General features: G+C 32.0%; 2 protein-coding genes across 3 annotated transcripts in view; one reads left to right on the top strand and one right to left on the bottom strand.

Moving 5' to 3' along the window:
- The window catches only part of LOC130447310 (TBC1 domain family member 4), a 91,856-nt gene that overhangs the window by 28,665 nt on the left and 35,596 nt on the right, over positions 1–27,595 (bottom strand). The gene's annotated exons all lie outside the window — the stretch shown is intronic.
- On the top strand, positions 4,118–26,064 carry LOC130447326 (fasciclin-1-like). Its single transcript, XM_056784090.1, has 6 exons — positions 4,118–4,390; positions 6,433–6,584; positions 8,503–8,723; positions 10,161–10,601; positions 21,547–21,835; positions 25,700–26,064. Exons 1-6 carry the CDS (start codon positions 4,335–4,337, stop codon positions 26,029–26,031), a joined length of 1,491 nt encoding a protein of 496 aa, XP_056640068.1. The 5' UTR covers positions 4,118–4,334; the 3' UTR covers positions 26,032–26,064.

Here is a 27,595-nt window from a genome sequence, read left to right as displayed (position 1 = left end):
ACACGTTATTATTGTCCAGTTTTTTTAGTTTGTTCGTACCAAAATGTTGAATTTCGCCCAAAATGTACATTTGTTGCTTTTTCCAAGAAAAAAATGCGTTTATCTTTAGTATAGAGTATCACATTGAGCTGACAAAATCACATGCAACGATGTACAGTTTGCGAAGACTGTCTGAAAACGTAAAATTGCAAAGAACGTGAAAATTTTAAGGTGACCTCAATTTTTTGCTCGCCAGTGTATTTCATTTGGATTTTTCACCCCGCATGCAGAATCTACAATGGTAAATACTCAATAAATGATAGCTCGGAATCTACGAGTTAACTGCCATATCAAAACTTCACTAAAAAGTTTCACTTCAATAAAAATCAAATAAAATTTTTATCAAAGTGTGATTATCATGCAGTTTAAACATTTACCATCAATTATCTTCAATTGGTTCAGCTACGTCTGTACGATCTGACTATTATCAACATCGCAATTATCTTTATTAGTTGTATGTTAAATCACAATTTACTCGTCAAGGTTTATTATTTAGATTAATATATTTTTTAATAACACACGGTCAGATATCAATATGAGTCTATAATTTGTTTATATTAATTTGAAAATAAACAAAACGAGTTCATTGTATGGGAAATATCATTTTATCAATGTACACACCCATATTTTGTGTTTAATCATTGTATATAATTTTATTTTGGAAAAAACGTTTAAGTACTTAGTTTTTTCTTATTCATGACCCTTATTCCAATGTTAGGTTAATAGCTCATAGTTAAATAATCCAAAACAACCCTCTTCACAGCGACGCATCATCATCAATTATTTATTTATTATTATGGACTCTAACCTCATTCAGTTATCGTTGATATAAATGTGTCAATGTTTAGTCTGTCTGTCATAGATTCCATTTTGTGACTTTTAGTGCTTTTTCATTTGTAAAAGTATTTTATCTTTAGAACGCTCAAATCTTCTATGTGAATAGTTTACGATTTACCAGTATGTTTGTGTTAATTGAAAAACGTATGACATCCCCATTCATTCTACCCTATTCTCTTTAATGAATTATAGCTGGTGATATAAATTTTTTTCGTGTGGATTACGATCTACATTGTTTCAAACTCTATTGAACTTTGATTTATATTTTTTGGTCGGTAATTTTCACGTTAAAATAAAAAAAAAGTTACCCCACAATAATTAATTCGAGAAAGTTCTTAATAAATATACAAAAATCATACCTTTTTCGAACGGTATCACAAATTTAACATTAAACATCGAAAATATATCAGCGATTCAAAGATGTTTTTGATAGACTATCAACTTTTACTGCGATTTCCAAATAATATTTATTTTAATAATTCACAACTTGAATGTACGTCATATTCTATAAAATTTTTTACATCATTTGATTGGTTTCAATCAAAATGAAAACGAAGGTATAAACTGATGAACTAAACACAATTCGCTGCTACAAACCAAAACCAATTAACCCCCCTACCATTTTTATAAGTATTTAATTGTTTATGTTTAATATTTTTTTAATTAGACCGTCGACCATCGAGGTATTTTCCAATACAATCAGAAACTACACGAAAATTTAGCGAGTTAATTGATGTCATAGTTTACGTTAATTTTGAAACACCCTGTGAATGAGATTTTTAAATAAAAGTTATTTTTAGTCCAGTTATTTATCAAATTTGGTGACAGATTCCTTCAGACTAATAATTCAATTACTAAAATCTTATGGAAAATAGAGAATCCCTATAAACTGGTGAATTGACCTATTAACCAACTGATAGGAAAGAAATTCTTCACCTAGTAGACTTCAGAATTTAAAAATACCTTCCAGAAGAATGTGTAGATGCACAATTTAGTTTTGAACTATCTTTTGATCACATTCCTGTCTCAAGAAATAGCGTCAAGCTTAAGCAACAAATATAGCAATTGAATTTACGTTCGTGCTGATTTGGACAGCTTCCTGAATGTCCAAGTTCCTTTAAAAACTGGAGAAAACATTGATAATGTAGTTGAAAATCTTATAAAATCCATTCAAATAGACAGAAGATGGAATTAACAAAGAAAATAACGAATATCTGGTGAAGAACTCAAGCTTCCAGTAACAAAATAATTTAGGGATTTAGGGAGAAAAACTAAATAGATCGCAACTAAGAAACTCTTCTATTTGTATTGCTGAATTTCAATGGGTAAACTGAAGCCAATGTGTTTGTCAAACACTTAGAACAAACCTTCAAGCCCAAAATTGCAGCCGAAGTTGATCATTTTCTGGAATCTCCAATTTACCGTAAAACAGGTCAAAAAATACAGCCATCAAACTCCAAAAAATATCCTGAATATGATCTAATTAGTGGCAAAATCCTGGAGGAATTATCAAATAATGGGTAATTTATCTAACAGAATTGTACGATGCAGTATTGAAAAAAGGATATTTACCAATTTTATGGAAGGTAGTGAGATATGGAAGAGACTACATCTTATAGACCAATAAGCCAATTACATGCTGTGTCAAAACTACTGGAAAAATTACTGATAGAGAAAATATAACCGATTCTAAATGGCCGAAGACTAATACCTAACCATTAATTTGTATTTAGGGAGCAGCAAGCCCCCTTAGAACAAGTCCGTAGAGTCACAAAAACAGTGTACTAAGCTTTTGAAGATTTGCTCAGGTATTCGATAAGTTCTGGGACGACGGACTAGTACAATTCTATCAGTAAGAGAAACACTTCCAAATCAAAATCCAAGATCATATCACCATCAATTCACACCCGAATCAAAAGAATAATCGAAGTAATGGATTGAAAAAGGTTCCAAAGAAAGCAAAGATTGATCCATCTGCAGGCAAAGTCATGGCGTCGATTTTATGGGATAATTTTTGACATTGAGTATCTTGAAAAAAGAAAAAGTATCAACTGCAAATATTATAGCAACGTTTTAACGAAAAAATCAAGCAAAAATGGCCGCGTTTGGTTAAGAAGAAATTGATGTTTCACCAGGTTACATATCAGGCCAAAATTAATGATCTAAATTTTGAATTACTACATCATGCACACTATTAGCCATATTTAGTCCTTTCGGATTTTTTTTTGTTCCCATACTAGAAAAAATGTCTCGGTGATCAAAGTTTTTCCAAAAACGAAGAAGTGATATCGCCAGTTAATGGCTATTTTGAGGAGTTGGAAGATTTTTATTATAAAAAGGGAAAAGTGTATGTAGATGAAAAATAAAAAATGTCGCAATGTTCAAAAACCGAATCAAGGGTTAAAATATTTAACAGAAACGATGGAATTAAGCATGCAGTTTCGACGATTCTCTTGTAATTTCACAGAAACGAAAAAATTTAACCTATTAAGTAATATACGAGGTCTGTCTAATAAATAACGAGACGGTGCGCCTTGAGAGCGCTCTAGTCAGGTGGGGTATCTTTATATCTTGTCCATGCAAGCCCCAAAACACTATTTTAGTATTTGCACAACATATCAATCTCAAATTTCTCGTTAAATTGAAAAAAAAACTCCGATTGAGTACTATAAATTGTTGTAAGAGGCCTACGGAGACAATTCTCTAACTCGTGTGCGTGTTTTTGAGTGGTGCAAGCACTTTAGTGAAAGCCCTGAAGATGACCAGCGCCCAGGTCTCCATGTGACTGTTGTAACTCCGGAAACACTGTACAAAATCAAGCAAATTGAGCGTGCAGATCATCGATGAGCATCCGGATGATTACCGAGGCTGTAAACGTCGATAAAGAAACGGTTAGAAAAATTTTACACGAGGAATTACACATGACTGAGTCTGTGCAAAGCTGGAGCCAAAAAATCTGATTCTTAACCAAAAGCTCTTGCCTCAAAGGGTCCGCTCAGATTTCCTTGAAAGGTTAGAAAAAGATCTGCTTTGAAAGGGATCCGATTTGAGACGATGGAAGCGATAAAACAAATAAAAGGCAGAATCTTTAAAGACTTCCAGCACTGCTTCGATCAATGGAAAAAACGTATGGAAAGGTATGTGGCGATAGTTTTTCGTAACCAGTTTAATAGCCAGACCTCGTACAACTGTTTTTACATGAAAAAATTAAATATAATAGAGATCGTTGTGTTTATTTCTTAGTGTAGTGTAGTGTAGTGTTTTCAATGTATCTAATTTATGGATACTATTTCGTCTATTTGAATAATAAATTATCTAAAAGCGAAATTGATGTTGTGCGTCTGTTGTAATCACATCATCTCGGTCATAACCTTGTCCAAATTCCGATAAACATAATACATTATCAACGACGAATTCATCAAAATAATGGCGATATATAAATTTCAAGTTACGAGAAAATGTTCCATTTTTTATTGGTTTTATTAATTTTTAGTGAAAATGTCGATTCACAAAGGTGAGATAAATTTTATTTGTTATATAATCAATTCAGACGTTTTGTTATATTAAAGAAACATATATTGACGCCTTCTGCTACGAGTAATATACTGTTTTAAGTCTATTCTATTTTAAAATTAGTTTTTTTTAATAATTTTTGAAAGATTGATGAAAAATTGACGTTTCGATTTCTTTTAGTCTTTATCAAGATATGATATTAACACTGACAATTCACGTATTTATATTAATCAATAATAAGAATAGGACAGACATCTCAGTATTTAGAAAATAGATTGAAGGAGCATCAATACGATAAAAAAAATAAAAATGCGTTAACGAATCATGAAAAAAAAACTTAAATTCAATTATGAAGATTCAAAAATTCTTGGAACGGAATCTAAATATAAATTATATAAATTATGAAAAAAAACTAATTTTAAACTCAAGAAAATCTAGTAGAAGCATGAACATTTTAAAAAGTCTAAGAAATTAAAGAAATTTATTTTTAGAAATATACGTAACATAAAATATTGTTTTCACAATCAAATAATATATTGTAAAATATATTCCCCCCTTAATTCTTAGACATTTTCATTTGTTTCTCTTCGGGAATTGGATAGAAAATTAGTTTCAAAACACAGGTAAAAATCGATGTATTTATCAAGATATGATAATGACACAGATAATTCGCGGTATTTATATTAATCAATAATAAAAATAGGGCAGACATCACAATATTTAGAAAATAGACTAAAAGGTCATCAATACGATAAAAAAATTGATTAACGAACCATGAAATATCAAAAAAAACATAAATTCAATTATAAAGATTCAAAAATTCTTGGAAAGGAATATAATATACGAAAAAGAGAATTTTTAGACATCTTTAACATTAATGAAAACGAAAAAGATATAAATGATAAAAAAGACCTAAATAAATAATTTAATTGATGACTGCTAGGTATTTGAGAACGTAAAAACTAAGGAAAAATTAATCTTTTTTGTTTGTTTTGATATTCATGATGTGGGCGATCTATCTTTAAAAAATTATAAAAAAAAACTAATTTTAAACTGAAGAAAATCTAGTAGAAGCATGAACGTTTTAAAAGGTCTAAGAAATTGAAAAAATTTATTTTTAAAACTATACGTAACATAAAATGTTGTTTTAACAATTTATTAATATATTGTGAGATAATTTTCCCCCTTTAATTCTTGGATATTTTCATTTCTTTGATAGAAAATTAGTTTCAAAAAAACAGGTAAAAATCGACGTATTTATCAAAATATGATATTGACACAGATAATTCGCGGTATTTATATTAATCAATAATAAAAATAGGGCAGACATCACAGTATTTAGAAAATAGTCTAAAAGATCATCAATACGATAAAAAAAATGCGTCATATTTCTTTCCGGAAATGACACTACGTTGCAGCACACTCGGGCGTAGGCCTAGATAAAAGGGAATCTTGGCAAAACAGTGAATCGGATCGCAATGACTTAGTGCATGTCGAAAAAAAAACGAACAATTTTGCATGAGACTCGAAAAAACGTAAGCGAAAATTTTCGCAGTACTTCAGGATGCCTTTGGAGATAATTGCGATCCTAGTCGGAAAGGCCGCACAAGATGTTTTAGAAAATGGTCGAAGATACCATCGACAAACCTTTACTGCTAAATTTTATATCGAAGTGCTAGAAATATTGAAAATAAAGGGTGAATCGTGTTTGGTTTAATCACAGTCATATTCTAGCAGGTCTACAGCGCTGACACCACCCCGACATTTTTCTTTTAGTTCCCTTTGCTCAAGAGATCGCTGTAACATTAGACCCGTTACGAGGAGGTCGCTGAATGACATCCCCTTCTTGTATCGTTCGAAAACCTCGATGGAAAAAGTGTATAGATGCAGGAGGGTGGTATTTCGAAGAATATTGTATCATAAATTTTTCGGAGGTACCAAGGAAATTGCAATTTTTGAAACATTTGTTCAATAAAATATCCAAAACTAGAAAACCTGACCGTTTCTTAATTATAATCTGTTTTCCATAATCTGTGTTTCCAGATATAGAACAATTTACCAAAAAATACAACAAGAAAGAGAATACGCAGAATTTAAAACTTTGATCAAAAACAACACAGTCGCTCTACTAAATCTGCATTATGATCAACTCACGGTTTTCGTCCCTCTAAATGCCTCTTTTAAACATTCAAAAGGTAAGTCATTGGGAACAATATATTACTAGGGTAAAACACCCCTTTTGTGGGGTTGTGTATAAATCCCTTTAAGATCTACTTAATCGGGTTATTTTAATGTGTCCTCGGGTAATTACATCCTCAATTCACACTTGACGGGAGCATCATTAATGGCGGAAGTGTTTACGTGGCTGTAGCACAACGCCGACTGTCGCCTGAATATTAATAATGGCGGAGTGTGTAGTGCGAGAGCTTCGAAGCGTTTGCACCGATCGATCGGAGGTTGACAAAAATAACGGCCCTCGTATTAACTATAAACAAATTTTTCTACACTGTGACTTTCACGCAACGTTATGAAGAATGCATACATAACCTAACAGAAAAAAATTTATATTTCGATTTTTTATGACAAAAAATAGACAGGACTCCGCTAACAAACAATATTTCAAGTTTTCTAATTCCAGTTTTTCTTTTTTAATTTAAATGTTTAACTGTAGTTGCAGTATTGTGGTACACTACCTGTCTAAAGTTTGTGCCCACTGCATTATCTATTCATTTAATGTTGAAATATCTACAGAGAATTCCAATATGAGAATTCTATTATAACATTATTGTTTATTACATAACATCACTTTAATAAGTCGTGTGACTGATACATAGATAGCGCTGTCTTTGTCAAATCAATATGACGTTTATGAAGTACCAACTTTTAATAGACTTTGTGTCAAATTTCATGACACTTGGATAAGTCAGAAAAAAGTGACAACCATTTAAATGAAACTACTTTTGTTATTTCCAAAATAATTTTGTTTATTAATTTCTCATTGCTTTTTGATGAAAAAAAAAATACTGTAGAAGCTCAGCAATGATTCAAAAGTGTTATACTTCATCGAAAATAACTATTTTTTATTGGTTTGCTAAATTTAAACGTGGTCGCACAGACATCGAAGATGGTGAACATTCTGGTCGTCCAATTGAAGTAATTACTCCAAAAAAGTCTACAAATTTGTTATTTCTAATTGTAAATTGAAATTGGAGATATCAGAAGGCAGCGTGTTTATGAAAATTTGATCATGAGAAAGCATTTTTCAAAGTGAGTGCCGCGTTTATTCACAGTCGATCAAAAACAACGTGTTGATGATTCAGAGCAATGTTTGGGCATGTTTATACGTAAAAATCAGATTTTTTGCTTCGATATGTGATAAAGGATGAAACAAGGATCCTTCACTTCACTCCGAAATCAAAACGATCATCATCTGAGTGGACTGCAGCCGGTGAACTAGGTCCAAAGGCACAACAGTCAGCTGGGAAGGTTATGGCTTCAGTATTATGGGATGCGCATGGAATATTATTCATCGACTATTTCCAAAAGGAGGAAACAATCAATTGGGAATATTATATAGAGTTGTTGGATCGTTTGAATGCATAAATCTAAGAAAAACGGTCTCTTATGTCGAAGAAAATGCAGCGATTCACAAAGTCCATGGAAACGACGATTGAATTGAACTAATTACACTTGGAATTGCTTCCTCATCCACTGTATAGTCCAGATCTAACTCCCAGTGACTACTAGATATTCGTTGATATCAAAAAAATGCTCGTCGGTAAGAAATTCAGCTAAAATGAAGAAACAACTGCTGAAACTTGAGGCTATATTGACGCAAAAGACTAATCTTCTACAAACACGTCATCGAGAAGTTTGAGAAGTGTTGGAATGATTGTAATGCTTTTGAAGGAGATTACGTTGATGAATAAAATCGATTTTTGGCAAAAGAATTTGTTTTTTCTAGTTAGTCACGCGATTTCTTGAGTGTTAATACAACTTAGTTATGTTAACAAAGGGACGTCACTGAAAGCGTCTGAATCCTTGTTAAGTAATTGTTGTTTCAAATAAAAATAAAACTACTATAAGATTGCAGTTATTTAAATATTTTTTTAGTGAAATACAGTCCTAATGTAGCTTTTTATCACATGAGTTTTGAAGTAATAACGCTTGAAATGCTGTACAAAATCAATTCTATACCTACAGTTATATTAGAAAATCCCCCTTTATGGATAACTCGATTTGCTGGAGATATATATGTCAATAATGCGAAAATTATACAGGACAAGTCAGATTATTCCGCTAGAAGTAGAGCGGGGGATATGGGAAAGCAGCAGGTAATAAAAAATCGGACTAATTAAGAGAAACAATAAAAATATTCCATCAAATTCTTTTATTTATATACAAAATTTATTACTTACTAAAATAATTTCCAAATCCATGTGAAAAAATAAAACTTAAATACGTAACTAGATTTTGCGACAGATTTTAGCATTCAGACATACTCTATACGACTTTTGTCAATTTTTTTACTTTTCTACATGTTGTATCTCTTTCCTAAGATATATTACTGATTAAGTTTCCCCATACTACTTAATTTTTGGTTATTTTTGCGTCTCATACACTCTTCACTAATCTTGCCTCTTACATTCTTTGTAAATGACCACCAATTAACTGTCTTTGTTTCATAAATATCATGAATCCTTACTTCACAGTCGTTATGCATCTATAAATTGCTTGTTACACATTTAACTTAGTCTTTCTTGTATTAAATCAATTCTCTATTCTTTCTCAGACCAACAGAACCGGATTAAGTTGGGGGCTTGGTGGGCTATAGCCGCAGGCCCCAGGTCCAAGAGTGCCCCATCATTTGGAAAACATTCTGTATTTTTTGATGTATTAAAACCTCAAAACTGATAAAATTTTTCAGGGTTTCCGATTTCTTTAGGTGGGCCTCGTCATTATTTTAGCCCAGGGCCTTATAAATCTTAATCCGGCCCTGCATACCAAACTGCTTTAGTGTATTATATAAGATTTTAAAGTTTTTCCATAGATTTTGCAATATTTCTACAGATATTTCCCTGTTTCCATATTCTAACATAGAACGCTCACTTTGTTTGAATTGGTTAAGCAGATGTTTATCATATCGTAAATAAATCGTAAAGTAATAGATTCAAGCCTTAATAGCTTTTGGAACCTCCAAGGCCACTTGGCCATCGAAGAAAATGTGAATGTGATTTCTATCCAAACATTCCTCAACCATTTGTGTTGAAGATTTTTCTGAAGAGGTCCAAAAATGATCAAACCAGCTCGTTGTTGTGAATTTGGTCCATGTCCAAAAGGTCAATAAAAGGTAGATTTAACAACGCCTCTATGGCTGTGGTACGACAAGTTGTTGTTGTCTCAGTGATACCAAGACAACTCAGCCTTTGAATTTTGTTCAATTTTTTCTAAGCTGATGGCCTTTTAGTATACCTAGTACACCATTTTAAACTTATATTTCCAAGGAGCTCCCACTACACCAACACTCACAATTAGACTGTTTGACGATAGCCAAGTTATCGTCTTCAGTGACTTTCAAAAATTTCAACTCAAGTATTTAACTTCGGGAGAAACTAGCATTTTCAATAGTTTTAACTAGGTAATTTAGTACAATTGTAGAGGACTTTCTTTGCTTTTTGTTTTACCAAACGTTGTCAAAAGCTTTCTTTATATTAATGAATTTAAATAATGCATTCGTATCTTAGCGTATATCGTCAAGTTTACAATTCCAGGTTCTCCATGTGATAGATTCGGTACTGGATCCCATAATAACAGAGACCCCAACAACATCCCCCACGGCTTATGACTTTTTAAATTCTATATCTAATTGGAACCTTGGTACGGATATTACCGTATCGAATTTTTTAACGAAAATACAGGAAACTAAAGTACAATACGTATTTAAACAAAACTCCGGATATACATTTTTCGTACCGATAGATTCCGGCATAGGACCTTACAAGTTCAAGATGATTAACAAACATATTATTTTCGGACATGTTATACCTTTTCAAGTGCTATTCACTAGACCTACGCCTAGGAAATTCGCTTACGAATCTTTAGCCAATGACGAGACGGTTTATATAGTTTTGTCCTTCGAGCAAATACAGAAAAAGTTGTTTGTTAAAGGGACGATGAGAGGAATGCTTGGAGACGGGGATTTTTATTCCGAAGTAAGTTCTTTTTTTAACATTAAATTATTTGAGTAGAAGAAAAAATATGTGAGATGCAATAGAATCTTTATATCAGATTCTAACAGCCTTAGTCTGTGTCAGTTCATTCCTACCCACAAAGTTTGATGTTTATCCGTTGAGGCAGAAATTATAATTAAAGTTGTTTGAGCAAGTTCACAAAAACTACTTTTCATTCCTGGAAGTGCAGTTTGGAAAGTTGTGTGCCGTTGTCTGTGTCAGTTCATTTCTAACGACGAAACAGTGTATTATAAAGTTTGATGTTTAACCGTTGAGGCAGAAATTATAATTAAAGTTGTTTGAGCAAGTTCACAAAAACTACTTTTCATTCCTGGAAGTACAGTTTGGAAAGTTGTGTGCCGTTGTCTGTGTCAGTTCATTTCTAAACACGAAACAGTGTATTATAAAGTTTGATGTTTATCCGTTGAGGAAGAAATTACAATAAAAGTTGTTTAAACAAGTTCACAAAAACTACTTTTCATTCCTGGAAGTGCAGTTTGGAAAGTTGTGTGCCGTTGTCTGTGTCAGTTCATTTCTAACCACGAAACAGTGTATTATAAAGTTTGATGTTTATCCGTTGAGGAAGAAATTATAATAAAAGTTATTTAAGCAAGTTCACAAAAACTACTTTTCATTCCTGGAAGTACAGTTTGGAAAGTTGTGTGCCGTTGTCTGTGTCAGTTCATTTCTAAACACGAAACAGTGTATTATAAAGTTTGATGTTTATCCGTTGAGGAAGAAATTACAATAAAAGTTGTTTAAACAAGTTCACAAAAACTACTTTTCATTCCTGGAAGTGCAGTTTGGAAAGTTGTGTGCCGTTGTCTGTGTCAGTTCATTTCTAAACACGAAACAGTGTATTATAAAGTTTGATGTTTATCTGTTGAGGCAGAAATTATAATAAAAGTTACTTAAGCAAGTTCACAAAAACTACTTTTCATTCCTGGAAGTGCAGTTTGGAAAGTTGTGTGCCGTTGTCTGTGTCAGCTCATTTCTAAACACGAAACAGTGTATTATAAAGTTTGATGTTTATCCGTTGAGGCAGAAATTATAATAAAAGTTATTTAAGCAAGTTCACAAAAACTACTTTTCATTCCTGGAAGTGCAGTTTGGAAAGTTGTGTGCCGTTGTCTGTGTCAGTTCATTTCTAACGACGAAACAGTGTATTATAAAGTTTGATGTTTATCCGTTGAGGAAGAAATTACAATAAAAGTTGTTTAAACAAGTTCACAAAAACTACTTTTCATTCCTGGAAGTACAGTTTGGAAAGTTGTGTGCCGTTGTCTGTGTCAGTTCATTTCTAAACACGAAACAGTGTATTATAAAGTTTGATGTTTATCCGTTGAGGAAGGAATTACAATAAAAGTTGTTTAAACAAGTTCACAAAAACTACTTTTCATTCCTGGAAGTGCAGTTTGGAAAGTTGTGTGCCGTTGTCTGTGTCAGTTCATTTCTAACCACGAAACAGTGTATTATAAAGTTTGATGTTTATCCGTTGAGGCAGAAATTACAATAAAAGTTGTTTAAACAAGTTCACAAAAACTACTTTTCATTCCTGGAAGTACAGTTTCGAAAGTTGTGTGCCGTTGTCTGTGTCAGTTCATTTCTAACGACGAAACAGTGTATTATAAAGTTTGATGTTTATCCGTTGAGGAAGAAATTATAATAAAAGTTATTTAAGCAAGTTCACAAAAACTACTTTTCATTCCTGGAAGTACAGTTTGGAAAGTTGTGTGCCGTTGTCTGTGTCAGTTCATTTCTAAACACGAAACAGTGTATTATAAAGTTTGATGTTTATCCGTTGAGGAAGAAATTACAATAAAAGTTGTTTAAACAAATTCACAAAAACTACTTTTCATTCCTGGAAGTACAGTTTGGAAAGTTGTGTGCCGTTGTCTGTGTCAGTTCATTTCTAAACACGAAACAGTGTATTATAAAGTTTGATGTTTATCCGTTGAGAAAGAAATTACAATAAAAGTTGTTTAAACAAGTTCACAAAAAATACTTTTCATTCCTGGAAGTGCAGTTTGGAAAGTTGTGTGCCGTTGTCTGTGTCAGTTCATTTCTAAACACGAAACAGTGTATTATAAAGTTTGATGTTTATCCGTTGAGGCAGAAATTATAATAAAAGTTATTTAGGCAAGTTCACAAAAACTACTTTTCATTCCTGGAAGTACAGTTTCGAAAGTTGTATGCCGTTGTCTGTGTCAGTTCATTTCTAACGACGAAACAGTGTATTATAAAGTTTGATGTTTATCCGTTGAGGAAGAAATTATAATAAAAGTTATTTAAGCAAGTTCACAAAAACTACTTTTCATTCCTGGAAGTACAGTTTGGAAAGTTGTGTGCCGTTGTCTGTGTCAGTTCATTTCTAACGACGAAACAGTGTATTATAAAGTTTGATGTTTATCCGTTGAGAAAGAAATTACAATAAAAGTTGTTTAAACAAGTTCACAAAAAATACTTTTCATTCCTGGAAGTGCAGTTTGGAAAGTTGTGTGCCGTTGTCTGTGTCAGTTCATTTCTAACCACGAAACAGTGTATTATAAAGTTTGATGTTTATCCGTTGAGGCAGAAATTATAATAAAAGTTATTTAAGCAAGTTCACAAAAACTACTTTTCATTCCTGGAAGTACAGTTTCGAAAGTTGTGTGCCGTTGTCTGTGTCAGTTCATTTCTAACGACGAAACAGTGTATTATAAAGTTTGATGTTTATCCGTTGAGGAAGAAATTATAATAAAAGTTATTTAAGCAAGTTCACAAAAACTACTTTTCATTCCTGGAAGTACAGTTTGGAAAGTTGTGTGCCGTTGTCTGTGTCAGTTCATTTCTAACGACGAAACAGTGTATTATAAAGTTTGATGTTTATCCGTTGAGGAAGAAATTATAATAAAAGTTATTTAAGCAAGTTCACAAAAACTACTTTTCATTCCTGGAAGTACAGTTTGGAAAGTTGTGTGCCGTTGTCTGTGTCAGTTCATTTCTAAACACGAAACAGTGTATTATAAAGTTTGATGTTTATCCGTTGAGGAAGAAATTACAATAAAAGTTGTTTAAACAAATTCACAAAAACTACTTTTCATTCCTGGAAGTACAGTTTGGAAAGTTGTGTGCCGTTGTCTGTGTCAGTTCATTTCTAAACACGAAACAGTGTATTATAAAGTTTGATGTTTATCCGTTGAGGAAGAAATTACAATAAAAGTTGTTTAAACAAATTCACAAAAACTACTTTTCATTCCTGGAAGTACAGTTTGGAAAGTTGTGTGCCGTTGTCTGTGTCAGTTCATTTCTAAACACGAAACAGTGTATTATAAAGTTGATGTTTATCCGTTGAGGAAGAAATTATAATAAAAGTTATTTAAGCAAGTTCACAAAAACTACTTTTCATTCCTGGAAGTACAGTTTGGAAAGTTGTGTGCCGTTGTCTGTGTCAGTTCATTTCTAAACACGAAACAGTGTATTATAAAGTTTGATGTTTATCCGTTGAGGAAGAAATTACAATAAAAGTTGTTTAAACAAGTTCACAAAAACTACTTTTCATTCCTGGAAGTGCAGTTTGGAAAGTTGTGTGCCGTTGTCTGTGTCAGTTCATTTCTAACCACGAAACAGTGTATTATAAAGTTTGATGTTTATCCGTTGAGGAAGAAATTATAATAAAAGTTATTTAAGCAAGTTCACAAAAACTACTTTTCATTCCTGGAAGTACAGTTTGGAAAGTTGTGTGCCGTTGTCTGTGTCAGTTCATTTCTAACCACGAAACAGTGTATTATAAAGTTTGATGTTTATCCGTTGAGGAAGAAATTACAATAAAAGTTGTTTAAACAAGTTCACAAAAACTACTTTTCATTCCTGGAAGTGCAGTTTGGAAAGTTGTGTGCCATTGTCTGTGTCAGTTCATTTCTAACGACGAAACAGTGTATTATAAAGTTTGATGTTTATCCGTTGAGGCAGAAATTACAATAAAAGTTGTTTAAACAAGTTCACAAAAACTACTTTTCATTCCTGGAAGTGCAGTTTGGAAAGTTGTGTGCCGTTGTCTGTGTCAGTTCATTTCTAACCACGAAACAGTGTATTATAAAGTTTGATGTTTATCCGTTGAGGAAGAAATTACAATAAAAGTTGTTTAAACAAGTTCACAAAAACTACTTTTCATTCCTGGAAGTGCAGTTTGGAAAGTTGTGTGCCATTGTCTGTGTCAGTTCATTTCTAACGACGAAACAGTGTATTATAAAGTTTGATGTTTATCCGTTGAGGCAGAAATTACAATAAAAGTTGTTTAAACAAGTTCACAAAAACTACTTTTCATTCCTGGAAGTACAGTTTCGAAAGTTGTGTGCCGTTGTCTGTGTCAGTTCATTTCTAACGACGAAACAGTGTATTATAAAGTTTGATGTTTATCCGTTGAGGAAGAAATTATAATAAAAGTTATTTAAGCAAGTTCACAAAAACTACTTTTCATTCCTGGAAGTACAGTTTGGAAAGTTGTGTGCCGTTGTCTGTGTCAGTTCATTTCTAAACACGAAACAGTGTATTATAAAGTTTGATGTTTATCCGTTGAGGAAGAAATTACAATAAAAGTTGTTTAAACAAGTTCACAAAAACTACTTTTCATTCCTGGAAGTGCAGTTTGGAAAGTTGTGTGCCGTTGTCTGTGTCAGTTCATTTCTAACCACGAAACAGTGTATTATAAAGTTTGATGTTTATCCGTTGAGGAAGAAATTATAATAAAAGTTATTTAAGCAAGTTCACAAAAACTACTTTTCATTCCTGGAAGTACAGTTTGGAAAGTTGTGTGCCGTTGTCTGTGTCAGTTCATTTCTAAACACGAAACAGTGTATTATAAAGTTTGATGTTTATCCGTTGAGGAAGAAATTACAATAAAAGTTGTTTAAACAAGTTCACAAAAACTACTTTTCATTCCTGGAAGTGCAGTTTGGAAAGTTGTGTGCCGTTGTCTGTGTCAGTTCATTTCTAACCACGAAACAGTGTATTATAAAGTTTGATGTTTATCCGTTGAGGAAGAAATTATAATAAAAGTTATTTAAGCAAGTTCACAAAAACTACTTTTCATTCCTGGAAGTACAGTTTGGAAAGTTGTGTGCCGTTGTCTGTGTCAGTTCATTTCTAAACACGAAACAGTGTATTATAAAGTTTGATGTTTATCCGTTGAGGAAGAAATTACAATAAAAGTTGTTTAAACAAGTTCACAAAAACTACTTTTCATTCCTGGAAGTACAGTTTGGAAAGTTGTGTGCCGTTGTCTGTGTCAGTTCATTTCTAAACACGAAACAGTGTATTATAAAGTTTGATGTTTATCTGTTGAGGCAGAAATTATGATAAAAGTTATTTAAGCAAGTTCACAAAAACTACTTTTCATTCCTGGAAGTACAGTTTGGAAAGTTGTGTGCCGTTGTCTGTGTCAGTTCATTTCTAAACACGAAACAGTGTATTATAAAGTTTGATGTTTATCTGTTGAGGCAGAAATTATAATAAAAGTTATTTAAGCAAGTTCACAAAAACTACTTTTCATTCCTGGAAGTGCAGTTTGGAAAGTTGTGTGCCGTTGTCTGTGTCAGCTCATTTCTAAACACGAAACAGTGTATTATAAAGTTTGATGTTTATCCGTTGAGGCAGAAATTATAATAAAAGTTATTTAAGCAAGTTCACAAAAACTACTTTTCATTCCTGGAAATGCAGTTTGGAAAGTTGTGTGCCGTTGTCTGTGTCAGTTCATTTCTAACGACGAAACAGTGTATTATAAAGTTTGATGTTTATCCGTTGAGGAACAAATTACAATAAAAGTTGTTTAAACAAGTTCACAAAAACTACTTTTCATTCCTGGAAGTACAGTTTGGAAAGTTGTGTGCCGTTGTCTGTGTCAGTTCATTTCTAAACACGAAACAGTGTATTATAAAGTTTGATGTTTATCCGTTGAGGAAGAAATTATAATAAAAGTTATTTAAGCAAGTTCACAAAAACTACTTTTCATTCCTGGAAGTGCAGTTTGGAAAGTTGTGTGCCGTTGTCTGTGTCAGTTCATTTCTAACGACGAAACAGTGTATTATAAAGTTTGATGTTTATCCGTTGAGGCAGAAATTACAATAAAAGTTGTTTAAACAAGTTCACAAAAACTACTTTTCATTCCTGGATGTACAGTTTCGAAAGTTGTGTGCCGTTGTCTGTGTCAGTTCATTTCTAACGACGAAACAGTGTATTATAAAGTTTGATGTTTATCCGTTGAGGAAGAAATTATAATAAAAGTTATTTAAGCAAGATCACAAAAACTACTTTTCATTCCTGGAAGTACAGTTTGGAAAGTTGTGTGCCGTTGTCTGTGTCAGTTCATTTCTAAACACGAAACAGTGTATTATAAAGTTTGATGTTTATCCGTTGAGGAAGAAATTACAATAAAAGTTGTTTAAACAAATTCACAAAAACTACTTTTCATTCCTGGAAGTACAGTTTGGAAAGTTGTGTGCCGTTGTCTGTGTCAGTTCATTTCTAAACACGAAACAGTGTATTATAAAGTTTGATGTTTATCCGTTGAGGAAGAAATTACAATAAAAGTTGTTTAAACAAGTTCACAAAAACTACTTTTCATTCCTGGAAGTGCAGTTTGGAAAGTTGTGTGCCGTTGTCTGTGTCAGTTCATTTCTAAACACGAAACAGTGTATTATAAAGTTTGATGTTTATCCGTTGAGGCAGAAATTACAATAAAAGTTATTTAAGCAAGTTCACAAAAACTACTTTTCATTCCTGGAAGTGCAGTTTGGAAAGTTGTGTGCCGTTGTCTGTGTCAGTTCATTTCTAAACACGAAACAGTGTATTATAAAGTTTGATGTTTATCCGTTGAGGAAGAAATTACAATAAAAGTTATTTAAGCAAGTTCACAAAAACTACTTTTCATTCCTGGAAGTGCAGTTTGGAAAGTTGTGTGCCGTTGTCTGTGTCAGTTCATTTCTAACGACGAAACAGTGTATTATAAAATTTGATGTTTATCCGTTGAGGAAGAAATTACAATAAAAGTTGTTTAAACAAGTTCACAAAAACTACTTTTCATTCCTGGAAGTACAGTTTCGAAAGTTGTGTGCCGTTGTCTGTGTCAGTTCATTTCTAACGACGAAACAGTGTATTATAAAGTTTGATGTTTATCCGTTGAGGCAGAAATTATAATAAAAGTTATTTAAGCAAGTTCACAAAAACTACTTTTCATTCCTGGAAGTACAGTTTCGAAAGTTGTGTGCCGTTGTCTGTGTCAGTTCATTTCTAACGACGAAACAGTGTATTATAAAGTTTGATGTTTATCCGTTGAGGAAGAAATTATAATAAAAGTTATTTAAGCAAGTTCACAAAAACTACTTTTCATTCCTGGAAGTACAGTTTGGAAAGTTGTGTGCCGTTGTCTGTGTCAGTTCATTTCTAAACACGAAACAGTGTATTATAAAGTTTGATGTTTATCCGTTGAGGAAGAAATTACAATAAAAGTTGTTTAAACAAATTCACAAAAACTACTTTTCATTCCTGGAAGTACAGTTTGGAAAGTTGTGTGCCGTTGTCTGTGTCAGTTCATTTCTAAACACGAAACAGTATATTATAAAGTTTGATGTTTATCCGTTGAGGAAGAAATTACAATAAAAGTTGTTTAAACAAGTTCACAAAAACTACTTTTCATTCCTGGAAGTGCAGTTTGGAAAGTTGTGTGCCGTTGTCTGTGTCAGTTCATTTCTAAACACGAAACAGTGTATTATAAAGTTTGATGTTTATCCGTTGAGGCAGAAATTAAAATAAAAGTTATTTAAGCAAGTTCACAAAAACTACTTTTCATTCCTGGAAGTGCAGTTTGGAAAGTTGTGTGCCGTTGTCTGTGTCAGTTCATTTCTAACGACGAAACAGTGTATTATAAAGTTTGATGTTTATCCGTTGAGGCAGAAATTACAATAAAAGTTGTTTAAACAAGTTCACAAAAACTACTTTTCATTCCTGGAAGTACAGTTTCGAAAGTTGTGTGCCGTTGTCTGTGTCAGTTCATTTCTAACGACGAAACAGTGTATTATAAAGTTTGATGTTTATCCGTTGAGGAAGAAATTATAATAAAAGTTATTTAAGCAAGTTCACAAAAACTACTTTTCATTCCTGGAAGTACAGTTTGGAAAGTTGTGTGCCGTTGTCTGTGTCAGTTCATTTCTAAACACGAAACAGTGTATTATAAAGTTTGATGTTTATCCGTTGAGGAAGAAATTACAATAAAAGTTGTTTAAACAAATTCACAAAAACTACTTTTCATTCCTGGAAGTACAGTTTGGAAAGTTGTGTGCCGTTGTCTGTGTCAGTTCATTTCTAAACACGAAACAGTGTATTATAAAGTTTGATGTTTATCCGTTGAGGAAGAAATTACAATAAAAGTTGTTTAAACAAGTTCACAAAAACTACTTTTCATTCCTGGAAGTGCAGTTTGGAAAGTTGTGTGCCGTTGTCTGTGTCAGTTCATTTCTAAACACGAAACAGTGTATTATAAAGTTTGATGTTTATCCGTTGAGGCAGAAATTATAATAAAAGTTATTTAAGCAAGTTCACAAAAACTACTTTTCATTCCTGGAAGTGCAGTTTGGAAAGTTGTGTGCCGTTGTCTGTGTCAGTTCATTTCTAACGACGAAACAGTGTATTATAAAGTTTGATGTTTATCCGTTGAGGAAGAAATTACAATAAAAGTTGTTTAAACAAGTTCACAAAAACTACTTTTCATTCCTGGAAGTACAGTTTCGAAAGTTGTGTGCCGTTGTCTGTGTCAGTTCATTTCTAACGACGAAACAGTGTATTATAAAGTTTGATGTTTATCCGTTGAGGCAGAAATTATAATAAAAGTTATTTAAGCAAGTTCACAAAAACTACTTTTCATTCCTGGAAGTACAGTTTCGAAAGTTGTGTGCCGTTGTCTGTGTCAGTTCATTTCTAACGACGAAACAGTGTATTATAAAGTTTGATGTTTATCCGTTGAGGAAGAAATTACAATAAAAGTTGTTTAAACAAGTTCACAAAAACTACTTTTCATTCCTGGAAGTACAGTTTCGAAAGTTGTGTGCCGTTGTCTGTGTCAGTTCATTTCTAACGACGAAACAGTGTATTATAAAGTTTGATGTTTATCCGTTGAGGAAGAAATTACAATAAAAGTTGTTTAAACAAGTTCACAAAAACTACTTTTCATTCCTGGAAGTACAGTTTGGAAAGTTGTGTGCCGTTGTCTGTGTCAGTTCATTTCTAACCACGAAAAAGTGCATTATAAAGTTTGATGTTTATGCGTTGAGGAAGAAATTACAATAAAAGTTGTTTAAACAAGTTCACAAAAACTACTTTTCATTCCTGGAAGTGCAGTTTGGAAAGTTGTGTGCCGTTGTCTGTGTCAGTTCATTTCTAACCACGAAACAGTGTATTATAAAGTTTGATGTTTATCCGTTGAGGAAGAAATTATAATAAAAGTTATTTAAGCAAGTTCACAAAAACTACTTTTCATTCCTGGAAGTACAGTTTGGAAAGTTGTGTGCCGTTGTCTGTGTCAGTTCATTTCTAAACACGAAACAGTGTATTATAAAGTTTGATGTTTATCCGTTGAGGAAGAAATTACAATAAAAGTTGTTTAAACAAGTTCACAAAAACTACTTTTCATTCCTGGAAGTGCAGTTTGGAAAGTTGTGTGCCGTTGTCTGTGTCAGTTCATTTCTAAACACGAAACAGTGCATTATAAAGTTTGATGTTTATCCGTTGAGGAAGAAATTACAATAAAAGTTGTTTAAACAAGTTCACAAAAACTACTTTTCATTCCTGGAAGTACAGTTTCGAAAGTTGTGTGCCGTTGTCTGTGTCAGTTCATTTCTAACCACGAAACAGTGTATTATAAAGTTTGATGTTTATCCGTTGAGGCAGAAATTATAATTAAAGTTGTTTGAGCAATTTCACAAAAACTACTTTTCATTCCTGGACGAACAGTTTGGAAAGTTGTTAATAATTTGTTACCTTCTAAAAATACACTTTTGACGGAGACTGTTCCAAGAAACTGATGGGGGGATTTATCGTTTCGCTATACTTTTGTAGTGTACTCTACGATGTTCAAAGGACACCCATGATACACCCAGTAAAGGATAGGTTGATGGTTCCAAAAGATGTTATACGATAGCTCTGTCTAATAAACAGGAACAGAAGAACAGGATAATTATGGGGAGGATGTTTTTAGCAAGATTATTTCGAATTCCAGTCTCAATTATCACTGCGATGAAACTTAAATTAATGCCGAATATACCAGAAAATAGCTGCATCCTACCATTTTGTTAATATTGTTAATAAGTGGAAAATGGTAATAATTTTCCTGCCCAGAAGAATGTGGAAAATATGGAGTCTGGGAAGGAAAATATTACCAAGAATTCATTAGTAGTTCTGGACAAAATTATCCTTGCACCTCTACATATAAAACTGGTCATCATGAATGAGTTTGTTAAAAATATTCTCGGCTCATTATGGAAAAGATTAAAGACGATATTTTCGATGGCCCACAGGTTAGACAACTTTCGAAAGATACTCAATTTAGACTTAGAACTAAAAGCTTTAGCAGTTTTTGTCTCTGTTTGATGCAGAGTATAAAAATATGGTATCCATTTGAGAATAAAATTTCATAATCACCTGGATGGGTTTTGGGAAAATTTAAGAGGTATGAGCGAAGAGCAAAAATACTGTGATAGAAAGGCGTTATCAAAGTTTTTGTGATACGAATATGATGTCTGACTATTATTAGAATGTTTCCAAAGTCTACACATTGTAAAACAACATTAAAACGAAGCTTTTCATAACTTCATATGAATAATTCTTTTGAGTAAACTTCATCATAATATATAGATATATAGATAGCTAAAGCTCTGGATACTTTGTAATCTTGTTTCAGGTTTTAGTACCGAATATTCCTGTTAGAAATGGAGTGGTACATTTGATCTCACAACCATTAGGTATTTACTCGAGGAATCTTAAACCGTTTCCGTACCTATCGGTATTAGAAAAAATTACTCTGGATCCAAATACGAACGTATTTTATGAAATGGGCGAAAGGACGGGTTTCAACGATATATTTTCCAGGAAAAACGTCACTTTCACTTATTTTGTTCCTAATGATCTGGCCTGGAAAATAGCAGAGGATAATTATTTGGAAAAATTGGATACGGACATTCAAATTTTAGGTAAACTATGAGAATATATCATTTAGCGCTGCAAGATCATCATCATATAATTTTTAACTTCTTTTGTATCCTCATTTTCTGATAGTTTTGATTCCTAAAAGTCCCTTCATCTTCAATGTACGTTGTTTTTGTACGTTTTTGTACGATCTACATAATTTTCAACCATATTTTATCTTCCGGGGACGTCGCTTTCTTCATTTTTATATCTAAATTATTTGATATCTTCATTTTCTTTAATTTCTGACAGTTTTTTTTCTTAAAGGTTCCTTCATCTTCAATGTACGTTGTTTTTGTACGTTTTTGTACGATCTACATAATTTTCAACCATATTTTATCTTCCGGGGACGTCGCTTTCTTCATTTTTATATCTAAATTATTTGATATCTTCATTTTCTTTAATTTCTGACAGTTTTTTTTCTTAAAAGTTCCTTCATCTTCAATGTACGTTGTTTTTGTACGTTTTTGTACGATCTACGTAATTTTCAACCATATTTTATCTTCCGGGGACGTCGCTTTCTTCATTTTTATATCTAAATTATTTGATATCTTCATTTTCTTTAATTTCTGACAGTTTTTTTTCTTAAAGGTTCCTTCATCTTCAATGTACGTTGTTTTTGTACGTTTTTGTACGATCTACATAATTTTCAACCATATTTTATCTTCCGGGGACGTCGCTTTCTTCATTTTTATATCTAAATTATTTGATATCTTCATTTTCTTTAATTTCTGACAGTTTTTTTTCTTAAAGGTCCCTTCATCTTCAATGTACGTTGTTTTTGTACGTTTTTGTACGATCTACATAATTTTCAACCATATTTTATCTTCCGGGGACGTCGCTTTCTTCATTTTTATATCTAAATTATTTGATATCTTCATTTTCTTTAATTTCTGACAGTTTTTTTTCTTAAAGGTCCCTTCATCTTCAATGTACGTTGTTTTTGTACGTTTTTGTACGATCTACATAATTTTCAACCATATTTTATCTTCCGGGGACGTCGCTTTCTTCATTTTTATATCTAAATTATTTGATATCTTCATTTTCTTTAATTTCTGACAGTTTTTTTTCTTAAAAGTTCCTTCATCTTCAATGTACGTTGTTTTTGTACGTTTTTGTACGATCTACGTAATTTTCAACCATATTTTATCTTCCGGGGACGTCGCTTTCTTCATTTTTATATCTAAATTATTTGATATCTTCATTTTCTTTAATTTCTGACAGTTTTTTTTCTTAAAAGTTCCTTCATCTTCAATGTACGTTGTTTTTGTACGTTTTTGTACGATCTACGTAATTTTCAACCATATTTTATCTTCCGGGGACGTCGCTTTCTTCATTTTTATATCTAAATTATTTGATATCTTCATTTTCTTTAATTTCTGACAGTTTTTTTTCTTAAAGGTTCCTTCATCTTCAATGTACGTTGTTTTTGTACGTTTTTGTACGATCTACATAATTTTCAACCATATTTTATCTTCCGGGGACGTCGCTTTCTTCATTTTTATATCTAAATTATTTGATATCTTCATTTTCTTTAATTTCTGACAGTTTTTTTTCTTAAAAGTTCCTTCATCTTCAATGTACGTTGTTTTTGTACGTTTTTGTACGATCTACGTAATTTTCAACCATATTTTATCTTCCGGGGACGTCGCTTTCTTCATTTTTATATCTAAATTATTTGATATCTTCATTTTCTTTAATTTCTGACAGTTTTTTTTCTTAAAAGTTCCTTCATCTTCAATGTACGTTGTTTTTGTACGTTTTTGTACGATCTACGTAATTTTCAACCATATTTTATCTTCCGGGGACGTCGCTTTCTTCATTTTTATATCTAAATTATTTGATATCTTCATTTTCTTTAATTTCTGACAGTTTTTTTTCTTAAAGGTTCCTTCATCTTCAATGTACGTTGTTTTTGTACGTTTTTGTACGATCTACATAATTTTCAACCATATTTTATCTTCCGGGGACGTCGCTTTCTTCATTTTTATATCTAAATTATTTGATATCTTCATTTTCTTTAATTTCTGACAGTTTTTTTTCTTAAAAGTTCCTTCATCTTCAATGTACGTTGTTTTTGTACGTTTTTGTACGATCTACGTAATTTTCAACCATATTTTATCTTCCGGGGACGTCGCTTTCTTCATTTTTATATCTAAATTATTTGATATCTTCATTTTCTTTAATTTCTGACAGTTTTTTTTCTTAAAGGTCCCTTCATCTTCAATGTACGTTGTTTTTGTACGTTTTTGTACGATCTACATAATTTTCAACCATATTTTATCTTCCGGGGACGTCGCTTTCTTCATTTTTATATCTAAATTATTTGATATATTCATTTTCTTTAATTTCTGACAGTTTTTTTTCTTAAAGGTCCCTTCATCTTCAATGTACGTTGTTTTTGTACGTTTTTGTACGATCTACATAATTTTCAACCATATTTTATCTTCCGGGGACGTCGCTTTCTTCATTTTTATATCTAAATTATTTGATATCTTCATTTTCTTTAATTTCTGACAGTTTTTTTCTTAAAAGTCCCTTCATCTTCAATGTACGTTGTTTTTGTACGTTTTTGTACGATCTACATAATTTTCAACCATATTTTATCTTCCGGGGAAGTCGTTTTCTTCATTTTTATATCTAAATTATTAGATATCTCTATTTTCTTTCGTCTCGGTATCATCCGAATCACCAGCTTCTTCTTTTATATATAAAAATAAACGGAAATCGGAATTGTCGTTTTCTCTTGGTACATTTTATTTAAGATCTGGTATATAATTTTCGTCAACGTCCTTTTCGGATCCTATATTCCAAAAACTCTTCGAACTGTATTCCTCGTATTCTCTTTGATCTCCTTTTTGCTTATCTTTCATGAAATTATCGTCTGATGATGAAGACGAAGAAAAAGAAACGTTTTTTTGTACAATATTATCCTTAATTGAGACGATATTTTCCAAATCCTCCACTGAAGTCCCTTGTCAGATGTCGCATTGTTCCAAATGCCTTTCTCGAATCCTCATTATAGCGTTGACGTTTTTCTTTGTTATTTCCCATCGATACAGTGTTGCCTTTCCGTTTGGTATTAAGCGCGCCAAATATAAAAATTAACTTGACACTTCCATTTTATCAATGCTCATATTTTTGATTTTTTTTATTGCGATTTTTTGCTGTCGTCGTCTGGAGAAACTTATTAATTTATTCACGGGCAAATGTTTCAGGTTTTTTTGGATCTATAGACAACTGATTTATTTTTCAAATATGCAATTATTTTCGAGTATTTACTGATATCTACGTCGTTATTTACCATTAGGGTGTTTTTCAGTTTTGAACTGACGTCGACCGAAGTGTTGTCCACATTTCGAATTTAGTTTCAAAGTAAGCTAGAAACACTCTTTCTGTGAAGTTTTTACGCCTTTTTTAGTACTCCACTCCATAAAAGAATGATTGAATCTTGACCGATTCAGAAATTACATTTTTAGACGACGCCATCTGAAAGTTTTCGTTCTATATTCATTTACATATCTAAAGTTGCGTTTCGAGTGTTCCATGTATTGAAAGTGACAGTTCCGTACTGCAAAACACTTTCGGAACGTTCTGGAGCAGACAACTTCAATGTTGACAGTTGACAGTTTCACTTCGATGATTTTGCATAACCATAAATTTCTAATTTTTTGTAATTATTTGTTTTATCATAAGTTTTGTCTAAATTAATGAATAATAATAGATGATGATGAAAAAGAAAAAAATTAATATTGACATTGCAAGTAACTATTTTTATGAATGAAAAAAAACGTAAATATTTTAACGGACATAGAAAAAAATATTTTTTCTACGGAAACCCAACGTTTTCTACAATTTTTCTGTTGTAGGTCGTCATTTAATATTATCATACTCGCCTTTTTCCATAGAACAGTTGCTTTCGTTAACAAAGGCTAACAACTATACAGATATAGAACTGAATACCCCAATAGGTCCTCTTAGAATAATGGTACTGTTAATTAATGGAGATTATTACTTGAAATGGCATAATCGTTTCATTAAAATAATTAGAACGAATTACGAATGCAGTGATGGCATTGTACATGTTTTAGCAAGTCCTTTAGCCAATTTTAGACGAAGGGATGTCAACGACTTTGGAAATATTATAGGGAGATTTTTAGATAAAATTAGCGTGATTTTGAAAGATAATGAATTAGAATGAATATAAAAAAATGCAATAAAACTTTAAAAAAAATACAAGAGTTAATTATTTCGCAAAATTGGATGCTATGTATGATGACTTTTCTCCTTTGATTGCAACCGTCAAAAATTAGTTCAACGAGTTTCAACTGTCGAAATAACTCGTGAACGTTTGAGCATTCGGATACTGTAAGAATTAATCAAATTGACAGTTGACTTGACCTATCCCAACCTTGATCCATACCTCATACTATTTTGTTTTATATAGACTCAAAGTTGGTAACCATGTTCAAGTTGATTTTTTTTTAAATTTAGTTAAGTTGGCAGGCGATAAGCACATTTTGATATGTTGACGCGGTAGCGAAAAAGCGAAATGAAATGGCGACAGGCCTAATATCAAGAATTGTTAAGTATTGAGCAACAATCCGACGATTGTTTAGCAAAAATTTTGTTAATCAAAACAAGTATTTGTCAAACGATTCAAAAGGTATGTTTATTTCGTATCAACTTAATTTGGTCGAATTGGGCTACAAACTGCTGCTCCATCCATAGTATCGTGCTCTTTGAAGCTTGTTAAAAAAAAGTTATATGCCGAGTAGAAAGAATTATAAGTATGCAAAAATGAAAAAACAGTTTGAAAGTTGATATATTTTATTACGGTCAAAATTCAAACGGCTTGGCAACGCTGCGAATCTCGATATATGTTGGCTGACTCACCAATAATCAATTTCTCTCACTAAAACTAATGATAAACAAAAACAAAGTATTGAAGAATGTGTATAAACTATTTACCAAATATTAGGTATGTCTAGATCACGATTTAATCCGGTTAATTTAGATATTCGAAGTTACATAAATTCCCATCAAACTGAAAATCAGTAAAATTGTTTAAAATACAATTGAACGTAGAATTTGAATGTTCCCCATCATTTCCGTGTATGGAAAAAAATTTGTTCAAGGTTAAAGGTTAAAAAATGAGTTTTTCACGATTATCAGCAAAACGGTAAGTTTTGTCATAAAAATACCTCAGACAAAAATTGTATTGTACAATAAACGTATTAATACTTTCCTACAAGCCACCATTTCTGAGATATAACGATTAAAAAGTTGTAAAAGTAACTCTGAAACATAGCTTATATCTCAGAAACGGTGGTTTGTAGGAAAAAAGTATTGATACGTTTTTTGTGGATAATTTTATAATCTACAATTTTTGTCTGAGGTATTTTTATGATAAAACTTATCGTTTTGCTGCAAAAAACTCATTTTTTCTACCTTTGATCTTGAATAAATTTTTTTCTATACACGGAAATGATGGGGAACATTCAAATTCTACGTTCAATTGTATTTTAAACAATTTTACTGATTTTCAGTTTGATGGTGATTTATGTAGCTTCTATCTTATTTTGTTGTCTAATTTGACCGGACTAATTACTATTATTTGGTAATGAATTCTGACAAGCCATTTTTTCGAGTTTGGGAACAGAAAATATTCAGAGGGGATAAATCTGACTAATAGGGTGCATGATGTAGTGATTCAAACTTTAATTAATTAATTTTGGCCATTGCAATGAAAAATTTGTGACCTG

This window comes from Diorhabda sublineata, chromosome 1 (assembly GCF_026230105.1).
Source record: "Diorhabda sublineata isolate icDioSubl1.1 chromosome 1, icDioSubl1.1, whole genome shotgun sequence".
NCBI classification, from domain to species: Eukaryota; Metazoa; Arthropoda; class Insecta; order Coleoptera; family Chrysomelidae; genus Diorhabda; species Diorhabda sublineata.
The sequence above is the reverse complement of the archived record's forward strand: the minus strand, read 5'-3'. Positions and strand labels throughout refer to the sequence as shown.